The sequence below is a fragment of the Muntiacus reevesi genome, chromosome 7 (genome assembly GCF_963930625.1).
Source record: "Muntiacus reevesi chromosome 7, mMunRee1.1, whole genome shotgun sequence".
In the NCBI taxonomy this organism is placed as follows: domain Eukaryota; kingdom Metazoa; phylum Chordata; class Mammalia; order Artiodactyla; family Cervidae; genus Muntiacus; species Muntiacus reevesi.
The window spans coordinates 73,696,382-73,723,916 of record NC_089255.1 but is presented as its reverse complement, the minus strand read 5'-3'; the positions used below and the strand labels follow the sequence as shown (position 1 = coordinate 73,723,916).

The 27,535-nt window shown below is 39.8% G+C and overlaps 1 protein-coding gene across 7 annotated transcripts; it reads right to left on the bottom strand.

Moving 5' to 3' along the window:
- Nucleotides 1-167: 167 nt before the first annotated feature.
- Nucleotides 168-25,527, bottom strand: PPP1R36 (protein phosphatase 1 regulatory subunit 36). 7 transcript variants are annotated; one of them, XM_065941328.1, is made up of 11 exons: nucleotides 25,422-25,527; nucleotides 16,931-17,016; nucleotides 16,764-16,850; nucleotides 15,787-15,884; nucleotides 15,621-15,687; nucleotides 13,633-13,731; nucleotides 8,701-8,835; nucleotides 4,315-4,357; nucleotides 3,808-3,986; nucleotides 3,527-3,718; nucleotides 168-2,981 (listed from the first exon to the last, which is right to left on the bottom strand). In XM_065941328.1, exons 1-11 carry the CDS (start codon nucleotides 25,485-25,487, stop codon nucleotides 2,798-2,800), a joined length of 1,236 nt encoding a protein of 411 aa, XP_065797400.1. In that variant the 5' UTR covers nucleotides 25,488-25,527; the 3' UTR covers nucleotides 168-2,797. The 7 variants fall into 7 exon arrangements, with proteins under 7 accessions (XP_065797400.1, XP_065797402.1, XP_065797404.1 ...); XM_065941330.1 differs by lacking the exon at nucleotides 16,931-17,016 and adding an exon at nucleotides 24,550-24,614 and having other exon boundaries at nucleotides 25,422-25,518; XM_065941332.1 differs by lacking the exons at nucleotides 16,931-17,016; nucleotides 25,422-25,527 and adding exons at nucleotides 24,550-24,614; nucleotides 25,215-25,410.
- Nucleotides 25,528-27,535: the final 2,008 nt, after the last annotated feature.

The following is a 27,535-nucleotide window of genomic DNA, read 5'->3' as shown; positions in this document are numbered from 1 at the left end:
GAGCAAGGGCTAGAAACATAAGTTTTTTTAAATAAACAAATGAAAAAAATGAATGAAATGTACATGCTAAAAGGCCTTTAAATGAGTCAGATGTACTTTATATCCCAATGCCAATAATAATATAGCCACAGAAAGAGATTTAATGTTAAAAATATTCTATTTTGCCTTTTTATGATATTTTGTTTTCAGATGTACCAATTACTCTCTCTCATAAAACAAAAAGGAACTCAAAAATGAAAACAGAATGTTCTTCTGTTATGTCTTACTCTTTGAGACTGCAGCACACCAGGCCTCCCTGTCCCTCACCATCTCCCAGAGTTTACCCAAGTTCATATCCATTGCATTCATTGGTGATGCTATATAAGCATCTCATCCTCTGCCTCCCTCTTCTACTTTACCTTCAATCTTTCCCAGAATCGGGGACTTTTCCAGTGAATTGGCTCTTGGCATCAGGTGGCCAAAGTATTGGAGTTTCTGCATCAGTCCTTCCAATGAATATTTAGGGTTGATTTTCTTTAGGATTCACTGGTTTGATCTCCTTGCTGTCCAAAGGACTCTCAAGAGTCTTCTCCAGCATCACAGTTCAAAAGCATCAATTCTCTTAAGGTGCTCAGCCTTCTTTATGATCCAACTCTTACATCCTTACATAACTACTAGAAAGACCAAAGCTTTGACTATATGGACCTTTGTTGACAAAGTGATGTCTTTGCTTTTTTTCTTTTCCTTTGCTTTTTAATACACTATCTATGTTTGTCATAGCCTTCTTTCCAAGAAGCAAGGGTCTTTTAATTTCATGGCTGCAGTCACCAGCCTGTGATTTTGGAGCCCAAGAAGAAAAAAATCTATTACTACTTCCACTCTTTCCCCTCTACTTGCCATGAAGTGATGGGACCAGATGCCATGATCTTTGTTTTTTTTATGTTGAGTTTTAAGCCAGCTTTTTTACTCTCCTCCTTTACCCTCATCAAAAGGCTCTTCAGTACCCCTTTCTGCCATTAGAGTGGTATCATCTGCATATCTGAGGTTGTTGATACTTCTCCCAGCAGTCTTGATTCCAGCTTGTAACTCATCCAGCCCAATATTTTGCATGATGTATTCAGCATATAAGTTAAATAAACAGAGTGACAATATTCAGCCTTGTCATACTCCTTTCCTAACTTTGAACCAGTCTGTTGTTCCATGTAAGGTTCTAACTGTTGCTTCTTGACCTGCATACAGGTTTCTCAGGAGCCAGGTCAAAACGATCTGGTATTCCTACTCTTTAAAAACCTTCCACACTTTGCTGTGAACCACACAGTCAAAGGCTTTCGTGTAGTCAATGAAGCAAAAGTAAATGTTTTTGGGGAATTCCCTTGCTTTCTCTATGATCCAACGAATGTTGGCAATTTGATCTCTGGTTCCTCTGCCTTTTCTAAACCCAGCTTGTACATTTGGAAGTTCTCCATTCAAGTACTGCTGAAGCCTAGCTTGAAGGATGTTGAACACAACCTTACCAGCATGGGGCTTCCCTGGTAGCTCAGTTGGTAAAGAATCCACCTGCAATGCAGGAGACCCCAGTTCAATTCCTGGGTCAGGAAGATCCCCTGGAGAAGGGGTAGGCTACCCACTCCAGTATTCTTGGACTTCCCTTGCTGGCTCAGCTGGTAAAGAATCCCCCTGCAATGCAGGAGACCTGCGTTTAATCCCCGGGTTGGGAAGATTCCCTGGAGAAGGGAAAGGCTACCCACTCCAGTAATCTGGCCTGGAAAATTCCATGTACTGTACAGTTCATGGGGTGGCAAAGAGTTGGACACGACTGAGTGACTTTTACTTTCTTTCACTTTACTAGCATAGGAAGTGAGCCCAGTTGTCTGGTGGTGTGGTGACTCAGATGGTAAAGAATCTGCCTCCAATGTAGGAGACCCAGGTTCGATCCCCAGGTTGGGAAGATCCCCTGAAGAAGGGAATGGCAAGTCACTCCAGCATTCTTGCCTGGAAAATTCCCTGGACGGGGAGCCTGGCAGGCTATAGTCCATGGGGTCACAAAGAGTTGGACATGACTAAGCAACTTTCACTTTTGAACATTTTTTAACACTGCCCTTCTTTGGAATTGGGAAGAAAACTGACATTTTCCAGTCCTGCAGCCACTGCTGAGTTTTCTAAATTTGCTGACATATTGAGTGCAGCACTTTAACAGCATCTTTTAGGATTTTAAATAGCTCAGCTGGAATTCCATCACTTCCACTAGCTTTATTGGTAGTAATGCTTCCTAAGGTCCACTTGACTTCATATACCAGGATGTCTGGCTCTAGGTGAGTGACGATACCATCATGGTTATCTGGGTCATCAATACCTTTTTTGTACAGTTCTTCTGTGTATTCCTGCCACCTCTCCTTAACCTCTTCTACCTCTGTTAAGTCTTCACCATTTTTGTCCTTCATCATGCCCATCCTGGCATGAAATGTTCCTTTGATAGCTCCAATTTTCTTAGAGATCTCTAGTCTTTCCCATTTTATTGTTTTCTTCTACTTCTTTGCATTGTTCATTGAGCAGTATAAAAAGGCAAATGTCCTAATACATTACTCTAAACAGTCATGTAAAGCCAAGAAAGTAAATAATTAACAAAATAAACTATTAAATATAGCAAAATGAGCTTTTCAAAAGCTTCCTAGAATTCTTTAGTCTACTGTTGAACTTTTAGCAAGATAATCTGGATAAATTTTAAAGTTTAATAATAAACATTAGTCTTATATAAGTGATTAAGTCAAAGTAGTTTACTTCAAATATAAGAATTAACTACAGAAGTGGAATGTATAGATTATTTAGGGAATGTTGTTTGAGAGGACAGTGTTCTCATGACTAAGTCCAGTGTATCCTGAATCCTCACGTTATTTCTTTCTATCAGGGAAGACGATTTCCCAGACTTCATGCTTTCTTCTGGATCAAGGGGGATAAGGGTATGGGGGTTGAACTGACATCGAGGCTCCCCCAAGATGCCAACTCTGTGGAAAGAATTATTGGTATAGATGAATCTTTGCTGAGGTCAAACACTAAGGCACAACTAAGGTTGTGCTTTGTATGTGTATAAAGCTAAGACTGATACACACACACACACACACACACACACAGATTTATGCACCTATTACTTTTTTTAAGCTTTCCCTATTTCTATGAACCACCACTGTAGTCTTAAATATGGGTCCAAAAACTTGACACCGAGCAAGATTTTGTACCACATTTCCCAAAGATTATTCTTCTAATGGGAAAACCTCAGTCTTACAAAGTCTGCTACTCACTTCACCAAATTAAAACTGTTTGAAGTCTAGTATAACTTTCTAGTTTTTTCTAGCCTAGATGCGTATACCAAGAGCTGATCTGGAAAGAAAACAGGTGGACAGGAGCCAGGGATGGTAGGAAGACTGTGTTTCCACCTTTTTTCAACTTTCTGGCAGAAGCACTGTATCTGAGCCCCTGCCCCTCCTGGGTCCCAACTAGGAAGCAACACACAACTCTCTGTCTCTCCTTCCTCTCCCCTGGGGCCACTTACATTGGCATGTGCAAAGAGTCCAGAGTTTCCCTGGGCTCTTGCATCTGGGCTGGGAATTTCGTGCCTATTTGACGGTACTTTTTCTCAGAGACATTCTGAGCTTTTTCTCTGAGAGAGGGCAGCAGAGTGGACATGACTGGAGAGCGCATGTGAATGGCTTTTTTAATCGCTGGGCGTTTTGCCATCATTCTCCTGGCAGGGAGAAGTAGGGATGACATTTAGGTCACATCATCCTGTTTTCTAGCAACGTCCTTGAACTTAGGAGAGTCAAAAGGTCATACCTGAATTGTACAAAAGTCATGCGCTTCTTTTCCCCTCCTGACTCTTCATCCTCACGCTTCCTTCGAGGAATGTTGAACATGTTGGAACGAAAGAGCCTTCCTATTTCTTCCTCAATCTCTGTGAAGTGTTGACGTCGGAAGACAATCCAGGCTACGTATGTACAGAATGTATAAAAGGACTACGACAGAAGACAGACAAGAATCACAGTCCACAGCAATGACATGAAAAATGACATGGGAAACTCCTGTCTATGGAACACCGCTAAGGAGACGCAAACCAAGATGACCCACTCTCTCCACATGCCTGAAGAGCTGTAGGAACTTATACACGTACTCACTTTTGCAGGAGGAAAATCAGACCAAAGATTTAAGGAATGGCACACAGTTTATTAGGATCCTTTTTAGAAGATATTTACTAAAAATATCTGCCTGAAAAGTAACTATTGGTTATTGCTATACTTCATGTTTCATGTCAAACAGCAGAGTCCCCAAAGGTAAGTAACTCACCTCAAAGAATTTCCAGTCTTTTTGTGTATCTGATATTTTCCCCCTGAAATAAAACAAATCACAACTATAGGTTAAAAGGGAAGCTCAATATTCCAGTGATCTAGGCAATCCTTTATCTTCAAAAGGGCTCTTTGCAGATTATTACCAATGATCTCATAACTATTTGCTCACATAAATGCTATCAAAAAGGCACTGTGAATGAGTGCCAATGTCTTTTTCTTCAACTTCCGAGGTTACCCAGCTCAAAACCCCTAGTGTTTGGTTAATCAATATATCCTGTGATAAACCATAATGGAAAAGAACATGAAAAATGATGTTTATGTGACTGAATCACTTTGTACAGCAGAAATTAACACAACATTGTAAATTAACTACACTTTATTAAAAAAATAAATAAAGTGGGACTCATAGAAAAAGCTAAAATAAATTAATAGAAATTCAAGATATACATAATGAGTATAAATTCAGGATAAACAAGCCAGCAAGGAAATACATTCTTCCAAATATATCTGGTAAAGTGTATGTCCGGGAGGTGAGAAGAGGGAAACAGTGGTGAAGAGGTAACACAAGGTGTTAGCAGGAATGGAAATAAAGAACTAGAGACTGACTTTAAAATAAAGAAAAAAAAAATCTCAAACAGTGGTTATGGCTATTGGATGCAAAAAGAGTCAGAAACAAAACAGACACAGGTTGATAAGAGCGTAATCCAGAAGAAATATAATACAACCCACAAATGTGACTTAAAACCTTCTAGGAGTAACAGTAAAAAGAAACAGGTGATATTAATTTTAATAATATACTTATTTTACCCCCAAATATTATCATTTCAATATATAATCAATATTTTAAGTTATCAGTGAGTTATTTTATTCACTTTTAAACTCCTTCTACAGTGCATATTTCACACTTACAGCACATATTAATGTGGATCAGCCACATTCCAAGCACTCAGTAGCCACAGGTGGTAAGTGGCTGCCATGCTGGTCAACAAAGAGGCCTTACATTTACCTGCGAGGGTAAAATCCAAAGGAAAGAGGGGGAAGCCAGGCTGTTGGTAAACTCAGAGACTGTCACAGTCTGTTTGTGGTTTCTTTTTCCTTCCTGCTAAATGAGACTCTTAGCTCTAAACCAAATCATATTTTCAGTCATTCCTGAAGGGGTGTAAAGCCTAGAGCCAGACATATGGGGTTCTGGGGTGGGGAGAGAAAAAAAAACTGTGTTCCCACTAGGACCCCTGCTGCCTTAGGTTTAAAAGATGGTCAAGGCCTGCTCTGTACAAGGGAAGAGAAATTTCAAAGGCATGTGCTTTGGGGAGGGAAAAGAGGCCTTGGTGCAAGTGACTGAAGGTAAGGGTTGGGGAGAAGGACTTTAAGATGACTTAAGCACCTGAGCTTCAAAGAAACCTCTTTGTCCCCATTCCCATCCCCACCGCCAGTCAGGTGACAGCTGCCCTGAGCGCAGAGGAGGAGGGTATGCCTTCTAGGGTAGAGGTGGGGTTGGAGCCAGAATTGGCCATAACCAAAGACCAGATCCAGTTCTATGGGCCTGTGCCATTTGGAGGTTTTCTCATCTATCCCGGAAAACACAGCACTTTTACTCAACAAGTTCATCAAAATTTTGCTGAAGCTTTTGTAATATCAGGATTTCACAGATGTATTTAGAACAGAAAGACATGTCCTCCTACTTCTCAAGAATCATGAAAGCACTAAATTAACAGCCGCTAAATTATTGGTTCTACTGAAAGCTTTATCTCCAGAGATAAACAGCATAAGGTGTTCTAGTCCAACATTAAGTATGCATACATTAGAAAGAAAAGTCAGAAAATACACAGAATAGAAGCTTGTTCACAACAGGAAGAAGTTAAATAATGTTAAAATCAGTTCATAACTCATAACTGGCAAAAACATTGTCCTTATCTTCTCTAAATAAAAACAACCAAAAAGAGCAATACAAACTTCATGCAAGGATACAATCAACACCCATGGCCAATTAACAACTTTTTCTGGTAAAGTCATGTTATAATCTGTTTTACTCAATATCCATTGTTCAGCAATTTGGCCTATATAAAATTTGTTACGTGAATGGGGGTAGTGAGCTAAAAAACTGATTATTCTCCAAAGCAGGTGACATGACCCACAATGGCAGAAAGACCAACATCTCTAGGTAATGTACTGAGGCAATCACTTGTAAAAATGAGTTCTTTTAAAAATTTGTATAAAAAAATACAATGTAATAAAAATGTACTTAAAAATGTTTTTTAGAGTGTTCTTTTAACCTTGTTATAGATGGAATGTGTCTTTCCTCCACCCTAATTCATATGTTGAAGCCCTTAAAACCTTTCCAAAGTGATGATAATTGGAATTGGGGCCTTTGGGGGATAACTGAGCTTAGATGAGGTCAAGAGGATGTGGCCCCATAATGGGGTTAGTGTCCTTTAAAGAAGAGGAAAAGACACTAGGAAGCTGTCTAGATTTGTTATATTTTTCCTTTCAACTCCAATTCCAGTTCCTATGGAATATTGTTCTTTACAGCATTGGACTTTACTTTCACCACCAGACACAGCCACAACTGAGTTTCTGCTTTGGTCTAGCCACTTTATTCCTGATAAATCTAGACAGTATATTAAAAAGCAGAGAAATCACTTTGCTGACAAAGGTCCATATAGTCAAAGCTATGGTTTTTCCAGTAGTCATGCATTGATGTGAGAGCTGGACCATTAAAAAAAGCTGAGTGCTGAAGAACTGATGTTTTTGAACTGTGGTGCTGGAGAACACTTTGGAGGGTCCCTTGGACAGCAAGGAGATCAAACTAGTCAATCCTAAAGAAAACCAACCCTGAATATTCATTGGAAGGACTTGTTGAAGCTGAAGCTAGAATACTTTGACCACCTGATGTGAAGAGCTGACTCACTGGAAAAAATCCTGATGCTGGGAAAGATTGAAGGCAAAAGGAGAAGGGGGCAGCAGAGAATGAGATGGTTAGATGGCATCACTGACTCAATGGACATGAATTTGACCAAACTCTGGGAGATAGTGGAGGACAGAGAAACCTGGCGTGCTATAATCCATGAGGTGGCAAAGAGTCAGACATGACTCAATGACTGAATAACAACAACAAAAAAACAGCGCAAATGAACAAAGTTACTTATATAAAGATATTCAATGTTAAAACAGAAAGCATAAAAACTGAAACTACACAGTGTACATAAGAGGAATGATTAAGCAAACTGGTACATTTTATCACAGAATAATCACAGTGCTATTCAAAGTAGTAGGTGAGATTATATAAGCAGAATACTAGAATAAGGCTCACAGAAAAAATGTGGAACACATAAAAGTATATACAATACAAATATTTGTATTTTGAAAAATGTGGGGGAATGTGGAGACAAGAGAAATTATGTATTGGGTTCTTTGCCAATAAAGTTTAAAAAAATTTTAAAAGTCTGACCATGACCAGAGACGGGTCTTGAGCCTATTGTGAAATTAGTACTCAGAGAGGGAGATTTGGGGTTAAGGATTGGAATTTTCTCTCCTGTGATCCCCAACTTTCCTGTGATATGACAGTTTAAAATTTTAATTATATTAGTTATTATAAACTGTCATCCTAAGGTAAAAAATATCCTTCCACAAATGGGGTCATTTTACTACTCCTACCTTACTCATACCCACAACTGTTTCTAAAAAACAAGCAGCAGAAGGGCAGAGGACACACCCAATACCCACTTCAACACTGGCCCATCACTCGGCTTCTTACCCAAGGCAGCCAAGTAGCCCTTGTCTGGCAACAGGAAAGCAAGATTTCATTGAGCTGATATAATTTGAGAGAATTTTTTTACTTTTACTGTTCTTACTCTTTTATTTGGAAGATAATTGCTTGATAATATTGTGTTGGTTTCTGCCATACAACAACGTGAATCAGAAGTAAGTATACATATGTCCCCTCTCTCTTGAACATCCCTCCTCATCCCACCCCTCTAGGTCATCAGAGCACCAGGCTGAGCTCCCTGTGTATACTGCAACTTCCTACTAGCTATCTATTTTACATACAGTAATATATATGTTTCAATCCTATTCAATCTGAAAGAAACTTAAACCCAAGTGGTAGCAGGTTGTTAAAATACCTGTCACACTAGAAACTAACACAGCATTGTAAATCAACTTTAATTGAAAGAAAGAAAAAAAAATCGGCTGAGATTCTGGGGTTCTTCCTGGACTCACTTGGCTCTCTCCAACACTACATTACATGAGTTTGGGACAGTCTCAGTTGAGCCCACTTATTCTGTACAACAAAGAATAAGCCTTTCTCAAGGGCACCAAAAGTCAAAGTTAAGGGTCGTTAAGGATGTGGATATACACACAAGTGAAGATCTAAATGGGTGCTTACTTTCCGCAGCTCATGTGATGCTTATCAGGCATTCCCAAGCCCAGGACGAGGACACAGTACTTCTGTGCCAAGTATTTCTGTGCTGCTTCTAACTTACTGATAATCATTTCCATTTCTTTTTTCTCTACAAGGCCTCTGAAAAGAAAAACAAAAATCTGGATTAATTTCTTTTTTCTCTACAAGGCCCCCTGAAGAGAAAAACAATAATCTGGATTAATTTGGTAAATGTCTTTATCAACTAGTGAAAAGTCAGAAGTATAAACTATTTTGAAAGAAACAGAAGTGAGTCAACACATTTCACTTATCGTTTCTTTTTTTTTATTTGAGCTGGGGCAGAGGAAGGTCCTCCAAGTCCTTGGCATTTATCATTGTAATCAGCATCTCCAGTTTATGCCGAATATTATTAATTTATTTTATTTATTTTTGGTTGTGCTGAGTTTTCAGTCCTGAACCTGGGCCTTTCCTAGTCGCAGAGGGTTACTCTTCCATTGCAGTGTGAGGGCTTCTCATTACAGTGCCTTCTCTTGTTGCGGGGCACAGGCTCTAGAGCGTGGGCTCAGTAGTTGTGGCTCATGGGCTTAGTTGCTCTGCAGCCTGAGGGATCTTCCCAGATGAGGGATCAAACCTGTGTCCTCTGCAGTGACAGGGGGGTTCCTATCCAGTGTACCACCAGGGAAGTCCTGAGTATTCATTTTTTAAAGATTCTTTATATACTGTGTGCTATGTACTCTTGAGAGTCCTGAGTGTTCATTGGAAGGATTGAACTCCAATACTTTGGCCACCTGATGCAAAGAGCTCATTTGAAAAGATTCTGATGCTGTGAAAGATTGAGGGTGGGAGGAAAAGGGGCTGAGGATGAGATGGTTGAATGGCATCACGGACTCAATAGATATGAGTTTGAGTAAACTCCAGGAGTTGGTGATGGACAGGGAGGCCTGGCGTGCTTCAGCCCATGGGGTCTCAAAGAGTCAGACACGGTTGAGAGACTGATGTACCCTTAATTTTATACAGAGACAGTCCTAATTGAGAACAGCTCAACTAACAAATTCCCTATCCTAGTTTCTGAGGCAGTGAGTAGCCCACTTTCCTGCTGTTTCGCTATAACAGCCATGGAGACTTTCCCACCTTAGCTGCCTATGGGTTTTCTGACGTTCCTACTACGTTTGGGGGCTCAATGTTTGAACTACTCAACGTTTATCCACCCTCAGTTCTTCGTTTGCTAAAAAGGCACTAGTGAGGAACTACTCTGGGAACTCTGGCATCAATTACAATCACCTTCCTGCTTCCCAGTAAAACACAGCCCCATCCAATTGAATTGCAAATGTACTTTCTAAAAGACAATCTGTTTTTAGGTTATAGCATGTCTGAAGCCTAATTTTAGAAGCTTTGCAGTACAATACAATAGGAAACAATATTGCCGACAATATATTCCAGTGATTGCTATTGAAAAATGAAGTGTCACTATCTTGTTTCCTGCCCTTTTGTTTTCAGAAAGATTTAAACCAGATGAAATGCACTTTAAACAACAGGAACAGCAGACTGCCCCTTCTGCTGTTAACCACTAGACTAACCACAGGAGGATAAGCTGTGGGGAAAGGGAGTGGGTTTAAGGATATCATAGATGTTTCCAAGCACAAAACTTTATCACACATGGTGAGAAGGCCTGTGAGTCATAAGAATAACATGAGCTTCTGCAGAAGATAAAAGTGGGTTCCAACTTTAAATGCCCAAATATCATATAACCCAACACACACTCTCCCAGGAGCACCCCAGTGACCATCACTGTTTCCTGCCTCCCTGTTTCCTTCAGAAGCACCACCTTCAGCCTTTACCTCTACTTTGCCAAATCCGCCAATAGTTAATCTCTCCTTTTGCTGCTGAAAACAAAGCAAACCAAACAACAACGAAGAAATGGTTTGAAATGTTTGGGCAAATGGTTCTCAAGTCTTAATAGTGTAAAAAATTTCACCTGGGGTATTTGCTAGAAGTCCAAATTTCCAATGCCAACTCCTCTTTCAGATTTTGGTTCCATTAAATCTGGGTAGAGCCTAGCATTTAAAACAAACCCAGGTATAATCCTCTGGAAAAAATTTTGGTAATAATTTCAAGTGCCACACAATTAGCCATAAGTTTTGATCCAACAATCTCTCCTGGAAATTTTTTTAAAAAATCATCCAAAGTTAGGGGAGAAATGTAACATATGAAGGTATCAATGCAATTATTTATGTCTATCAGAAAAACTGGAGACTCCAAAAATATATAAAATGGAAGGATAATAGGAATAGTAATACAGGCTGGAGTAACACAGCCAATTACTGTTTAAGGACTTGACAAGGATCTAACATATGAGTCCCTGTGGGATTTAAGCCAGGCACCAAAGTCTGTGCTGTTATCACTATACTACATTGCTTCTTAACAGGCAGATCTATAAGTCACTAACATACAGTGGCTTGATGGAACGGTATGCCAACATTAAAAATTATAATTATGAAGCTTGTAACAACTTGAAAATACTTATGATGTTTAAAACTGCATACATAATTGAGCCTTTGTTCGGAAGCTGTAAGTCCTAATTACAAATGGATAGCCTTAGCGACAGAATGCCAATCTGACTAGTGAGGGATGAGAGCACACCACACAGACAGACTGTGGAGTCAGAGGCATGCGTTCTGGTCTCAGCTCCACCACTAACTTGGCAGGTAACCTCCAGCCAGCTATTTAAACTCTCTGAGCCTTAGCCTCATCATCGGTAAAATGGGGATAAGGCTTCTTCTTCTGGAATGAGGTCTTTTAGTCATCTAAGATCATCAAAGTTTATCTTTGACATCTTTCTATATCTCTTCCCACTCACCTCTCACAGGTTATAGGCTTTCCTTCCAAGTGTCAACCACTAGGTTAGGATAAAATGTATTATCTAATCTGGACAATAACTGAAAGTGAGTGCTAACTATTATCTCTATGTTAGACCTCATTATTTTGACTGAAATTAATTTTTAAGTTATGCCCAGATATCTCAATGTAATTTAATTTGTTTCTATTATAATAAATAAACCAATCAACTAATGGAAACTTGAAAATGAAGGTATGCTTTTTTAGAATCACACCACAGAACCATTACTTTTAAGGCTTGAATTTTTCAGTCATTATGTAACTGATTCATTCTATGAAAATATACAAATATCACTGAAAAAAAAGGTGAGTGTTAGTCGCTCAGTTGTGTCTGACTCTTTGCAACCCCATGGACTGTAGCCCCCCAGACTACTCTGTCCATGGAATTCTTCAGGCAACAATACTAGAGTGGATAGCCATTCCCCTCTTCAGGGGATCTTCCCAACCCAGGGATTGAACCCAGGTCTCCTGCACTGCAGACAGATTCTTTATCATCTGAGCCACCAAGGAACCCCTAACCAAATATTACTGGGTTCTATAATTTTAGTACATTTCAAAAATAACTAAGAAACGTTTCTTCTCTGTTATCTATTCTTATAGATTAAGAACTGAAACAATGTCTCTGACTTGAGTAGCAATAACCTACAGAATTTGAAAACACCATACAAAATAAAAGCTAATATGCTATCAAAGTCTAATAAATTTCATCTTTGGAAACAGTAAGACTCCTCAAAGTTTCTGAGCCCACGGCTAGCTTGAGCCCCTCTGCTACCATAGAAACACTTCATAATCCCTGGCTGCTCTGCTGGATGTTGCATATTATAATGGCTTTACTGGAGCAGCAATGTTTGAATTATTTATTTGGTTCCTTAGAAAACTGCTATCCCAATACATTCATCTGTCCACAAAATGTTTCTCAGGCTGCTTGTTTATGTGCAAGGATTTTGCATTTTGAAAACATTCCACAGCAACAAACTGATGACTCCTATCCAGCATTTCTAAGAGCTAAATCATTGGGTTGGTTCCACATGTACTGGGGAGGGCAATGGAAAAGTTTCATGGCTTGCAAAGGTCACCATGCCTGAGAGGCATTGTTCCGCTTGGGACGCTGAGTTCCCAGATTCTTGCCCTGTATAGCTCTGAGCCACCTCCACCTAAAGTGATTAAATTCTGCATATGTAGCCTAAGAAATCTTGTTTTCTTCTGTGATGCGGAAAATCATTTGGGTCAAACCTGTTAATTTTTTTTAATTCTTAGTTTTTTTTTTAATTAGATGCTTACAAATGCTTTAGCAAGAACTTTGTAAGCATGAAAAACAGAAATGATATCTATATCCACATTGTTCAATTCCTCTGAATTGAGGAATATTATAAAATAGATCTCATTTCAAAAACTTGCTAAATAAAAGTAAAGTATTTTATTAATAACTTCCTAACACTGACTACAAGTTGGAATCATTATATTTTTGAGTCACTGGATTAAATAAAATACCTTGTTAAAATTAATTTCACCTGTATCTTTTTACAATTTAAAAATATAGCTATCAGAAAAGTTTAAATTACATACATAGCTCTCAAAAGTTGAGCATACTCTTCTATTGGGCAGTGCTGGTCTATATTATTTGGAATATTTAGTTAACAGAATACCCATCTGAATTATTCAGTGAGCATTAAAACTGGAGAACTCAAAAAAAAAAAAAAAACTGGAGAACTCCTCCCTATAAAATGTTTAAAAATAATAAACATTTTATTTTTTTTATCTTATAAGAGAAATACTAAATAACATTTTATCTTAATAATCCAAGATTTCTCAATTCCCATCATCTCTTTAGCCTACACAAAAGTTAGTTTTAATACTGGCAGTGATACAGCTTTGAAGTGCACTATGGGGAATTTCCTGGTGGTCCAGCGGTTAGGACTGGTGCTTTCACTGCCAGGGCCCTGGGTTCAGTCCCTGGTGGGGAACTAACATCCTGGAAGCCCCGAGGCTCAGCCAGAAATAAAGAAATCAATTTTTTTAAATGCACTATAAAATTCTACTTACACCATATAGCTTTTGGGTTTCTTTTCCTGTGAGATTTTTTCCAAGTAATAATATAAGTAGTACAACAATGCCATAAGGAAATTGTCAAGATTCTTATTCCTATGAGGAGATTAAAAGAAAATAATGACAACGTATTTCAATCATGAAGCTAGTCATAAAAAAATACATGGGCACACAACACAAGAAGAAGTAGAAGTACATGTCAGCATACCCATCACACAACTAATTTACATTTAAAATTCTATCTATTATAACTGTTGAAGATATAAGAAATCTGACTTTTGTAAGCAAAACTTTTTAGGAGGTCACAATTGAATTACAATTTTGCTTATCAGTTAGTTTTCATTTTTTAAAATTTTGTATACTATAGGTAACTTTATTGTTTAAAAAATGTACACAAATGTATGAGGTAAAAAGGCTCTCCCCTCACTCTTTTGGTCACCATCTTACTCCTTAGTGGAACCCACTGTTAAGAGTTTGGCATGAACCCATCCTAACCTTTCTAGAGCACATATAAGGTCCTTCCCTACCAACACACATACATATGCATGAATATATGCTTTAAATTTTTTTTCTAACAAATGGGGCAATGCTGTATACACAAGTCTTTGAAACTTGCTTCTGTCACTTATCTGTGTAGGATGGACCTCTTTTCCATGATACCGTGTACAAATTTTTCTCATTTTTTTCAACAGCTGGATAAAGTATTCTGTAGCTCATAATTTAATCCTATACTGATGGATATTTAGGTTTTTAAAAAATATTATAGACATTGCTGCAGTAATCATGCAAAAATCATAGCCACATTTTTTAGTAACTTCCTAGAAGTGAAAAGGCTAGGACACAGAATATCTCTACATTAAAGTTTCATATAAGTTTTGCTCTCCAAAAAGATTGCATTGATTTACAGTCCTACGTCATGTGTTTTAAAACTAAAAGCCTTTGTTTTCTTTCCAAATATTCTTACAAAATTTTTGCTGCTTCTTTTCTAGCCCCAGATGGAAATGTTTACTGTGGCATGCTTTCCTTAACCATACCTTGAGAGCAAGATGAAGATGAGCAGTGCAGACTTTTTTTTCCACGATATTAATAATTACCTGTCCTAGGCTGGGTTCTCTCAGAAACGTGCATGAGACAGATATGAGAGTAAGTAGTTTACTTGGAAGTGACCAGAGTAAACATCAGTAAGGCAGCGGAGAGGTGAGACAGAAAAGGGGTGCTAACAAGTTCATTATCACTGTGTAGTTCAGTCCCATGGGGGACTCTGGGAGACAGTGTAGAAAACTCAAGAGTTATCCTGACAGGTGGAAGGTGGGCTATTTATCTGCCAACTCTCCCTCCAGCACATCGCTGACTGGAGGCTGTTTCTGGGACGCTGACTCCCTAGTGTCCCAAGCTTGCCCTGTAGTCTGGCTGAGGGTGCTCCTGCCACAGAATAAAGCAAGCATCAGGCAGAGACTCTCAGATGTTTGCCATGAATGGTCTTCACTGAATGCTGAGGGAATCTGAGGGCGCTCCCACAGGTCAGGACACCCATTTTCCACTGAGCGGTCGCAAGTGCAGCTGTCACGTGGAGCACCTTCCATGCACAGCTACCTGCGACACCAGGGCTTCCAAACTTGTATCTGAGGAAACTGACGCTTAGGAAGGACAAGAAGCTCTGCCAGAGTCACACACCTAGTACTTGGGGCTGCCAGACGTGAGAACACTGATCTTCAGTAAGTGAGCATACCCTTTAACTAACATACACACAGTGCATACTTGCTGGAACTCTGACAATATGCTCTCCATACTCTTTGACTTTATTTTGGGCTCCTGTGACCTGACTTTTTCTCCCTTTGGTCTCAATCTTTGAAACAGAATCCTGAGAGGATGGCTAGCATAGAGCCAGCTCTTCCTCCTAAACTCAGATTTTTCATCATTTATCAGATGGAATGACTTCAAAATAAAAGATAAAGGATCTAAAACGTCTCACAAGCGTTACATACCTCATAAATGTTGTAAAGGAACAGATACGCGGCATCTCAGTATCTTGTAGTAAAAGCAAAGCCACAACTGAAGGGAGAGAAGATGGACAGTTGAAAAAGGAACAAACTGCTGCCTTAGAGGCTGACACCAGGGAACACATGTAAGGGTGATGACACAGTTACTCACATTTAGCATCGTGGAGTGTAACGTTGCCCTGCTGACTCCGTTTCTCCAAGCCTCTGGGAGACTTATCATCTCTTAGAGCAAACCGTTTATCTGTCAACCTGTTAGGGGACATGACAGTTTCTAGGAGTGCTTTAAAAAAAAATTTTTTTTTTTAATTTTTGGCTATGCTGGGTCCTTGTTGCTGCAAGGGGTTTTCTGGTTGCACAAGCAGGGGTTACTCTTTAGTTGCAGTGAGCAGGTTTCCCATTGCCAGGGCTTCTTTCTTTGGGGACCACAGGCTCTAGGGCACGTGGACTTCTGCAGTTGCAGCACATGGACTCAGTAGATATGGCTCCCAGGCTCTAGAACACAGGCTCAACAGTTGTGGGACATGGGCCTAGCTGCTCCACAGCATGTGGGATCTCCCCGGATCAGGGATGGAACTCGAATCTCCTGCACAGCAGGTGGATTCTTTACCACTGAATCCCCAGGGAAGCCCTTTAGTAGTCCTTTGAAAGATTTTAGTTGTATTTAATCTATCCTGAGGCACAGAAAGTATTTACTATAAAGTAAGAAGACCCTGAGTGTTATGCATGGGTTTCATTTAATGTAGGATCATTTTGGAATATATTTTATTAAACATTGTATATACTATGCTAGGGATAGGAGGAATGCATACTGCCTGACATAAAATGAAAATACCAATTTCACCCAAAATAGAACATTTAGCTCATCTATTTTTGGCATATCTATCCTTTTCAATTCTTTTTAAAAGTATAAGAAGCTGAAAATTCATTTGTAGCCAAATTATCACAAGGATACACTGGGATGACTAGCTCCCATCATAACTGTGAAATAGTGCATGTTCTTTCCTTGATGCGTATTTACATTTCAACTTAAGATGATGGGAGTGATATTTTCTTAAGAGTTTGTAGAGGCGTAAGCCATTCTGCTAAGAGGCACTATCAGCAACACTGCCATGGTGGTAGTTAAGCTACCTGTCTGAAGCTGGACCATCAATTTCAACAAAGTGAACTGCTTTGCCTTTCTTTCCTCTTTCCTTGAGTTCTACTGCAGGTGTAAAACTGTAATAGAAATGAGAAAATTAGGAACTTCATCTTTTCTTGGGAGAAACTAATCAGAGCATTGCCATGGCTCATGGAACCTTAGGGCTGATACGTATTGTGTGTCCTGGAGAGAATCGGAGGCACAGCCACACTTAATCCATGTATTCACATGTGGAACCACCACCTAGGAAAAGATGAAAAGATCGGACTTTGTATTCGGCATCTGCATATCACTAGACCCCAGAATATCACCATAAACAAAACATTTCATCTGAAACTCCAGCTGTAACTTCACAAGAAATAGAAGGCTTGTGATCAATTTGGAAGGATTTTTTTTTTTTTTTAATTTACTGAGTACTTGTTACGTGCAAAGTGCTTCGAAGTATGATCTCATTCAATCCTCATAGCAACTCTATGAGGAAAATATTACTACTGTCACAATTTGTCCATTATGAGAAAGACTGAATTTTAGAAAGAGATCAAGTAAACTGACCAAGATCACTTAGCAAGTTGCAGAGCCAGAACTGGGGCCAGTTCTCTAGCTACAGAGCCATGTGTTTACCCACCAGGCAGTCGTGCCTCCCAAGCAGGACTCAGTTGTCATCGCTGTGGACTCTTCTAGAAGCTTGATTATCTCTAAGGAGGTTTAAGGACCTTTACTTAACTCAGGGTTTCTTAGACTCTTTAGTTTTTGTACAACCATTATTAAGCAGTAATGGGCCTAACTAACAATGGACCACAATTAAGCAACAATAAATATATACTGAGGCCACACTCTGTGTCAGGCATTGCTGTAATATCAAAAATAAGTGTTGTCTGACAAAGGTGTCCACTTTCACTACTATTATTCAACATAGTTTTGGAAGTCCTAGCTACAGCAATCAGAGAAGAAAAAGAGATAAAAGGAATCCAGATTGGAAAAGAAGTAGTAAAGCTCTGTTTGCAGGTGACATGATACTGTACATAGAAAACCCTAAAGATAGTATCAGAAAATTACTTGAGCTAATCAGTGATTTTTAGCAAAGTTGCAGGATACAAAATCAATACACAGAAATCATTTGCATTTCTATATACTAACAATGAAAAATCAGAAAGAGAAATTAGGAAATCAATCCTATTCACCATTGCAACAGAAAGAATTAAATATCTAGGAATAAACTTACCTAAGGAGACAAAAGAATTGTACATAGAAAATTATAAGACACTGATGAAAGAAATCAAAGATGACATAAACAGATGGAGAGATATTCCATGTTCCTGGGTAGGAAGAATCAATATTGTGAAAATGACTATACTACCAAATGCAATCTATAGATTCAATGTGATCCCTATCAAATTACCAATGGCATTTTTCATAAAACTAGAACAAAAAGTTTCACAATTCATATGGAAACACAAAAGACCCCAAATAGCCAAAGCAGTCTTGAGAAAGAAGAACGGAGCTGGAAGAATCAACTTTCTTGACTTCAGGTTACACCACAAAGCTATGGTCATCAAGACAGTATGGTACTGGCACACAAACAGAAATACAGACCAAAGGAACAAAATAGAAAGCCCAGAAATAAACCTATGCACCTATGGGTACCTTATTTTTGACAAAGGAGGCAAGAATATACAATGGGGTAAAGACAGCCTCTTCGATAAATGGTGCTGGGAAAACTGAACACACATGTAAAAGAATGAAATTTAGAACACTTCCTAACACCATACACAAAGATGAACTCAAAATGGATTAAACACCTACAGGTAAGACTAGAAACTATAAAACTCTCAGAGGAACACATAGACAGAACACTCGATGACATAAATCAAAGCAAGATTCTCTATGACCCACCTCCTAGAATAATGACCCACTCCCTAGAATAGAAATATGACCCACCTCCTAGAATAATGGAAATAAAAGCAAAAATAAACAAGTGGACCTGATTAAACTTATAAGCTTTTGCACAGCAAAGGAAACTATAAGCAAGGTGAAAAGACAACCCTCAGAATGGGAGAAAATAATAGCAAATGAAACAACTGACCAAGGATTAATTTCCAAAATATACAAGCAGCTCATACAACTCAATGCCAGAAAAACAACCCAATCAAAAAGTGGGGGAAAGACCTAAACAGACATTTCTCCAAAGAAAACATACAGATGGCTAACAAAGACATGAAAAGATGCTCAACACTGCTCATAATCAGAGAAATGCAAATCAAAACCACAATGAGATATAGCCTCACACTGGTCAGAATGGCCATCATCAAAAAGTCTACAAACAATAAATGCTGGACAGGGTGTGGAGAAAAAGGAATGCTCTTGCACTGTTGGTGGGAATGTAAATTGATACAACCACTATGGAAGACAGTATGGAGATTCCTTAAAAAACTAGGAATAAAATCACCATATGACTCAGCAATCCCACTCCTAGGTATCTACCCTGAGGAAACCAAAATTGAAAAAGACACATGTATCCCATTGTTCACTGCAGCACTATTTACAATAGTTAGAACATGGAAGCAACCTAGATGTCCATCGACAGATGAACGGATAAAGAAGTTGTGGTACATATACACAATGGAATATTACTCAACCATAAAAAAGAACACATTTGAGTCAGTTCAGATAAGGTGGATGAACCTAGAACCTATTATACAGAGTGAAGTGAGTCAGAAAGAGAAAGATAACTATCATATTCTAACACACATACACGGAATCTAGAAAAATGGTACTGAAGAATTTATTTACAGGGCAGTAGTGGAGAAACAGACACAGAGAATAGACTTCTGGACATGGGGAGAGGGGAGGAGAGGGTGAGATGTATGGAAAGAGTAACATGGAAACTTACATTACCATGTGTAAAATAGACAGCCAATGGGAATTTGCTGTATGGCTCAGGAAACTCAAACAGGGGCTCTGTATCAACCAAGAGGGGTGGGATGAGGTGGGAGATGGGAGGGAGGTTCAAAAGGTGGGGGGGGGGGGTATATGTATACCTATGGCTGATTCATGTTGAGGTTTGACAGAAAACAACAAAATTCTGTAAAGCAATTATCCTTCAATAAAAAAATAAATTTAAAAAAAACCATTGTCTGATTACAGTCAATGCGCAGACTCTCAGGATTATTAGGAAATGCTTAATAGGAAAACAGAAAAAAGTGTTTTAAAGATCAGCAGGATGCAGTTCCTGCCTTATAAAGAATGCATTTTCTAAGAGAATTGTGGTGTCTACCAAATACATTAGTTTGGCAGCCATTGTGGATTATGATGTTTATTTTTCTGCCTGAAATAATGCCACACTGATAACATGACTTAGAAGCTTAATCTCTGCCCACAGTTACAGGTCTCTTTGTTAAGTTTAAGTGTAGATACAGTAGATAGCAGCACTTTTTCCCAGACTAATCATTCTCTAAGCATGAACATACACTCTTATCATCTCCTTGTCAACATGTTTTTTTTTTTTTCAACATAAGTTTTGAAACAACTTCCTTTACATTTTTTCTGGCATTGGTTGCCCACAAAGTCATAATTTTAGAGAAACACCTCCCACAGGAATAATAAAGTTTATCAGTTTGGTACTTTCTTCTTCCAGGAGTTTTTGCCAACATCCTGGCAATATTCAGATTGAAAACTAGGTTAGAATCTAAAAGCATGTATATACTTTTAGATATGTCACCTCAAGGGAATGACTTTTTTCTTTTTTTTCAGAACATTGGCACCAAGTTGGTTAGTGGATGATTCCTGAACTTTTCATTCTTTCTTGTCCTCTTCTTATCACTGGTCTCCATGGATTGGGTATTTAGGGGGAGGGTGTGCTGAAAGACTGAGGGAATGGTGAGAAAAAAAGAAGTGAAAGGATACAAAATGGTGATAGTGGCTATCTCCAGAGAGAGATGGGGATTGGACAGGACAGAGGTGGTGTGGTGATGAAGAGAGCTGTATGCTTTTGTATTATTTGCGGGTGTGTTTTTTTTTTTGTAATAACAAGAATTTGTGTCACGTGCATGCTGTCATGTCTGACTCTTTCTGACCTTTGGACTGTAGCCTTCTTTTAGGCTCCTCCGTCCATGGGATTTTCCAGGCAAGAATACTGGAGTTAAAAAAAAAAAAAAAAAAGAATACTGGAGTAGACTGCCATTTCCTCCTCCAAGAATAAAAAGAATGTACTGTTATATAACCCATGTACCTTAAAAAATGTTGATAGAGGTATAGAGGAAGTGGTGTGGTCAATACATTCTATTGACAGACCATTTAGTCTTTAACAAGATGGTCAATTCCCCTAAACATTTAGACATTTTCTAAAATGTGAAAGTCCATTCTGTGAAGTCCATTCTGCTTGCTGGATATCTAATGTGCAGCATTAATATTAATATAACCAGCCTGTATAAGAACACAAAGCTGTTTTCAGTTTTCCCTTGGACCATCAACGTGTTTTGGGCACTTATAAGCCATTGGCTGTTAACTCTCCCCCCAGGCTAAAGAAATTTCAGGTCACCAGCCCGTCCCATGGTTTCTCTTCTCTAGAAGATGAGAGAATATAGAAACACCCAATCTCAGTTATTGTCAAATGAAACTGCTTCCCTCCTAACCTTGTTTCAGATCCATCTCTACAATTCAACATTTCTTCCCCTATTAGTTTGCCTGAGTTAAACTGGAGATGAGAGAGCCTTATGATAAGGAAAAGGACACATTTGGGATCTTACAGATCAGGTCTGTGAACTAAGTCAAGTGAACTTAGAATTATAAAGTCATAAGACCATAGAATTTGGGGTTAGAGGACATCAAAAAAATCATCCAGTACATGGATGTCATTTTACTGATGGAGAACTAAGGCTCAGAGAGGCTGACCATGTCTCAGCATTTGGAACTTGTGGCAGTGCATGCCCTTAGCCAACAGTCTGACATTTACTGCTAAACCTTCATCTTTATTTTTATGACCTCTGGACACATAACACCTTCCCACACTTGTCTGAGTGGTTTTTAACTTGGCTAAAGTCATCCTCTGGTTCAGATGGTGAGATGGATTCCTCCTTGTGAGTGTCCTCCCATAGCTCTGAAAGCAGACTATGCTCATAGTGCTTTTGGAATCACTAAGCAGCAGCACTAGTAATAATTGAAAATTGTCCCTTAAATTGCACCTCTGATTGGCTCCCAAACCACAGTCTGACCTAGCTCCATACTTTCTTCCAATCTTCACAGTCCCCCCTTCAATCTGGCAACCTATTTAGACCATGTTGTGTTGATGTGCTTTCCTGATATTTATAGAACAATCATGTCATTTTCCTTTGCCCTGAAACAAATGAGAAAAAACAGTCATATTTTCTCCTAGAACTCATCACTAAGATGCAGAGGGTTGGACCACTCTTGGCTTCCACACCAGTTAGAGCTCTTCAGGGGTTACGAGTCTTTTCTTAGGCTATGGTGAAAAATAAGTCCAAGGCTTCTGAAGGTATAGTTTCCTGTGCATCCTCAGGGGAGTCCATGACCTTAAGACTCTGACAGGGGCTGATTCTCTCTCAGCTGGAAGTAGAAGGCAACTGAAACACGAAATGATAGAACTACAGACACTCTGTCAGAGAGATGCATGTCTTGTGGGCCAACTCACCTGTGAATAAAGGTATTCCTTTTTTCAAAAGATACTCTGATGGGGACCATTTTAAAAGTCTTTATTGAATTTGTTACAATATTGCTTCTGTTTTATGTTTGGATTTTTGGTCCCAACGCATGTGGTATCTTAGCTCCCTGACCAAGGATTGAACCCATGCTCCTGCATTGGAAGACGAAGTCTTAACCACTGGACAGCCAGGGAAGTCTCCAACGTATTCCCTCTTTAACAAATAAGAAAGAAATGGGCATGCAAGCTGATGAACTATGCAATGCCCTCATTTACTCCTCAGAAGGCATTATTATTTAATTTTCTGAATAAGGGAACTTATAATTAACAAGGCTAAGTAACTTGACAAATTATGACCACCAAATTAGTAGCAGAACCAGGATTTGAACCCAGGTCTCCCTCCAAACCACTCTCCATGGTCTTTTTCTTAAGAAATAATGACTACCCTTTCCCTGCCCATTACTGTGTTATTTCATGCATGGAGATAATGGGTATACTGCTATATTCTGATACAGTTATCCTCCTCAGGGTATAATCTGCAAAGGTCAGACAAACTCTGCCTGTGAATAGGGCACTACTTCTCTGAAGGGTAAGAGTCCCAGTGTCATTCATCCAGGAAAGATGCCAGGAACTGCAAGGCGGGGGAGAGGAAAAGGGGTCATCTTCTCTTGACCTGAATCTGAGAGTACCTAGATGTCTGTGAACTCCTGTTGGCTAGTGGGTGTAAAAGGTGGTCTACCTACCCTAGGTGGAGGGAGACCAAAACCATGGAAGAAATTCCCAAGGTCTTAAATTGATGTGCTAGAACTTGAACACTCCTGAGATCAAGCTGTTACTTTGCAAAGCAGATTATCTGGGTATATGACACCAAATTCCCTCCCACAGCCCCCATGTCCTCAGTACAGTATGCACTTGTTCAGTAAACATTTGGTGAGTGCCTACTCTGTGAAATTCTGGAGATGGCTTCAGGGATGTGAAGATGACTAAGACAGTTCCTGCCACTGAGGGCTTACAGTCTATTGGAGGGAGATACTGTTTAAAGTGGAAAGGACTTTGGCATCAGATAAATCTTGGTTCGAAATGTCAGTTCTGCTGTTCTGACTATGTAACTTTGGCTTAATTGCTTAACCTCCCTGAGCCATGTTTCTTTATCTATGAAGTGGAGAGGAAATATTAACACTCACCTTTCAAGGCTGTTTTATGAATCAGAAAAATATGCAAATGCCTGGGACATAACAGGTGCATAGCAGATGGTGGCTAGTCTTGTTAGTTTAGCAAAAACACTTTTAATAGAGTCAATATTTTCCCAGTGGAGAATTAAAACTAGTTCTAATCTTCCCTAGTAGCTCAGTTGGTAAAGAATCTGCCTGCAATGCAGGAGAACCTGGTTCGATTTCTGGGTAGGGAAGATCTGCTGGAGAAGGGATAGTCTACCCATTCCAGTATTCTTGGGCTTCCCTTATGGCTCAGCTGGTAAAGAATCCACCTGCAATGCGGGAAACCTGGGTTTGATTCTTGGGTTGGGAAGATAGGATCCCCTGGAGAAGGGAAAGGCTACCCACTCCAGTATCCTGGCCTGGGTCACAAAGAGTCGGACGTGACTTTCACTTTCTTTCTTCTAATCTAATAATTTTACCTTGTAAAATTTACTGTCTATTGCAGCAGGTATAACACGGTCTCATTAATGTAAAACTCTTTCTATAACTCAAAAAAGCAATTTTATAAAGTAGTTAATAATATAGAGTGTTAACCAAGTAGACCTAGATTTAAAACATCTTAGTCACCTCTGAGTTGTGTGATCTGGCCAAGTCAGTTAGCTTTCCTCAAACTTCTTAGCCCTTTGACATCAGTTTCTTCATATATAAAAGTGGATTAACATGCAACTGTTTCAAAGCGTTAATAAACTGATTAGCACAGTTTCTGGTACATAGGAAGCAGCTGATAAATGTCATCAGAAAGTGATATCTGGAAGGCTGCCAAAATAGTTATCTCCAGATGGTGAGAGTTCAGGAGACATTCATTTTATTCTTTGTACTCTTCTGTATTGCTTGAATTTTTTTTTTTACACAAACATGTAATTTTCATAAAAGCTATAATATAATAAAATTGTTAACATTTACCTTCTGAATTCAAGTGTTTTGGTTTCATCCTTCCAGTACCACATACCTAATCGCAATCCCAATTGCTGTAAAATGAAATGATTGCAGCAAAAATAATTAAAGGTTCAATTTAAAAGCAACACGTCATAATGAACTTTTAACAATAATTCTATTTGCTCTTTAACGCTATAGAGCCTTAAACTTTCTTTTTTTAACTTGATGCCAGGATTCTATCTTATTATTTCGGGGTGTAGTTTCAGTAAACAGTAAGGAAGGGAGGAAAGTAGGGGAGAAAGGAAGGAAGGGAAGGAACAGCGGAAGGCTAAGAGCCTGCATCACCTCAAGGCTCACCATACCTATTTACCGATTAATTGGGACTTAGACCACAATAAACTGGTGCTCAAGGCGGCCCCAATCTTTCAGAGAAGTTAAGCACCTGTTGTAACCCTGACCCAGGCCTTCAAAAGCAAGCGAGCGTACTACAGGTTCGCGCTCTCTAAGGCTGCGTAGCTACCAGCCCGGAGCCTTTCCTCTCCGGGGGTCCCAGCCGGACCAAGCAGGGCTGCTTCCTCCGAGGCTTTCTTATTTCGCAGACAACCCATCAGAGGTGGTGAGGTGGAACTTCCCTACATCTGGATATCAGCGTGGGGAGCCGGAATTCAATTCTGACCGTTTGCTGAACACACCTCCATCATCTGGTTTTCGTAGACCACTTTGCCCAGGTCTCTTCGAGTGCGGCTCGCCCCAGGTTACGGCGGCGCCCCTCCCGGGGAGCGCGGAAGGCAAGGCCGCGGCCCAGCCACCAAGCCCCTTCGGGCGCCGGAGGTGGGCGGGGGCCGCGGGGTTGTCCTTCTACCCGCCGTGGGGTGGGGGTCGGCCGAAGCTGCACTTACATCCGACCGGGCAGAGTGAGAGTCCCACCGCCGCCGCCTCGAATAAAACTCCGGGACACTGCTCATGGTCTCCAGCGCGCCGCTTCAGAGCGTCGCCTGGAAACCGTGGCTGGGGGCGGGGCCGGGGCTGGGGGCGGGACCCTGCTTCCTACGCCGCGGCGGCTGGTGGGCGTAGCTCCCGCCTCTGCCAACACCCTGGGCTGCCGTGGAGCACTGGCGTCTCATTGCGAAGCTGCCCGAGGGTTTCTTCTTTAGGGGTCAGTTCTTGCCTTCCCACCGAGAAGCCGACCACGTCACTGGCTTTGTTTTTAATTAGAAAAACTAGATTCAGTTCCATAGGGAAGCTCCCTTTGTTCCCAAGTTTGCTAGCACTAAATGAAGTTTAAATCCAGGTTGGAGAAACAAACAAAAAAAAACATCCAGACTGGGACTAAATTAAGTGGGATGGAGTGGGGGGTGGGGTGGCGTGGCGTGAGCGGCGCAACCGTGGAAATCAAGGTTTTTGAAACTGGGTTCTGCAGCATAACTAGATGTGGAAGTCTGAAGTCGTCTGAAGATACCCAAATGATCGGTGTTTGAGGATTCTTAAGGAGCAATGTATGTAAAGCATCACCCTGAAGTAAAGTACTGAGAATTAGTGTTGCTGAAAGCAAAGAACCTTGGTTTGTGTCAATGGGTATTCAACAGTGTCTCTCAATTGTGTACAACTCTTTTGCAGCCCCCTATGGACTGTAACCCATTATGCTCCTCCGTCCATGGGATTTCCCAGGCAAGAATACTGGAGTAGGGAGCCATTTCCTTCTCCAGGGGATGGAACCCCCTCTCTCCTGCTTTGACAAGTGGATTCTTAACCACTGAGCAACCTGGGAAAGTCCACGTTCAACTTCATTTCTGCATTTACTTTTCAAACCATGTGTCTCGTAATTTCTTCTTACAACTGAGTTGATATGCAGATTGTTTGGTATTTTCCCCCTTCTAACACTGATGGTAAGCAATGCTAAATGACACTATATGACTGGGAATGCCTCATATATTCTGCTTTTGTTTTAGCCCCACAACTTAATTAGCATTAAATAGATGGTCAGTAAATACCTGATTTTATTTTCATATAAACTTTACATTGGTGGGATGATGGGTAACACCCATTTACTAGTTGGTTTCTTTTTTTTTTTTTTTCAGCTGCACTCTGCACACATGTGGGATCTTAGTGCCCCAACCAGGCATTGAATTTGGCACCCCCTACATCAGAAGGTGGAGTTTTAACCACTGGGGAAGTTCCTCGCATAAACTTTACGAACAAGAGCAATAGACACTCCACTGCTTCCCCTTAACCCCACCATCCTAGTCTACTTGGTAACACACAATCACTGTTCACAGTAGTATAGAATTGTAAACACCAAGATTCATGATCCACTCTCGAGTCCACTGCTGGTAACTGCTCCAATTGGCTCAGATATAAGGAAACCCACCAGTACACTGGCAATGTTGCTCTGAGGCTATGGCCTTAGAGGCTGGCTTATTATAAGATGACTCATTTGAAAATAATTCACCAAAATATCCCAGTCATCAAATGCTTGTCTCCAACCTGGGTATTTAACTTTGGGTGGGAACAAGGAGAAATAATGAGTTGAAGCTCCAAAAAGGATCAAGGAAGAACAAGGACTCTGGGTGGTACCAATTTACCACACTTCCAGGCAACCTCTTCAGTTTAGCTAAATGAGTGAAGAAATGCTAATAGAAAACCAAAGATCTTTTATACCTTACCATGTTTAACTTTAGACTGTCTAATATACAAAACTAAAGGTAAAAATAAAGGAATTGAGAACCCAAAATAATGACCTACATAAAAGTTACATGACAAGTTACCACAGGTTTGCCAGAGGGACATGTTAATACTTAGAGGAAACCCTGGATAACTCTGAAGGTTCCATCTTATATTTCTGTGTCACTAGACCCTAAGGAAAGAGGGAGTAAAAATTGTTTTTATGACTCTAAATCACTATTTTTAAAGTGACCCATTCATCAATTAGATTTTCCACCAGTTAGTTTTTTTTTAAAGACATTAGAAACTCATAACCTAATATGGAAATATAATTTTCTCTTAAAAAACAAAA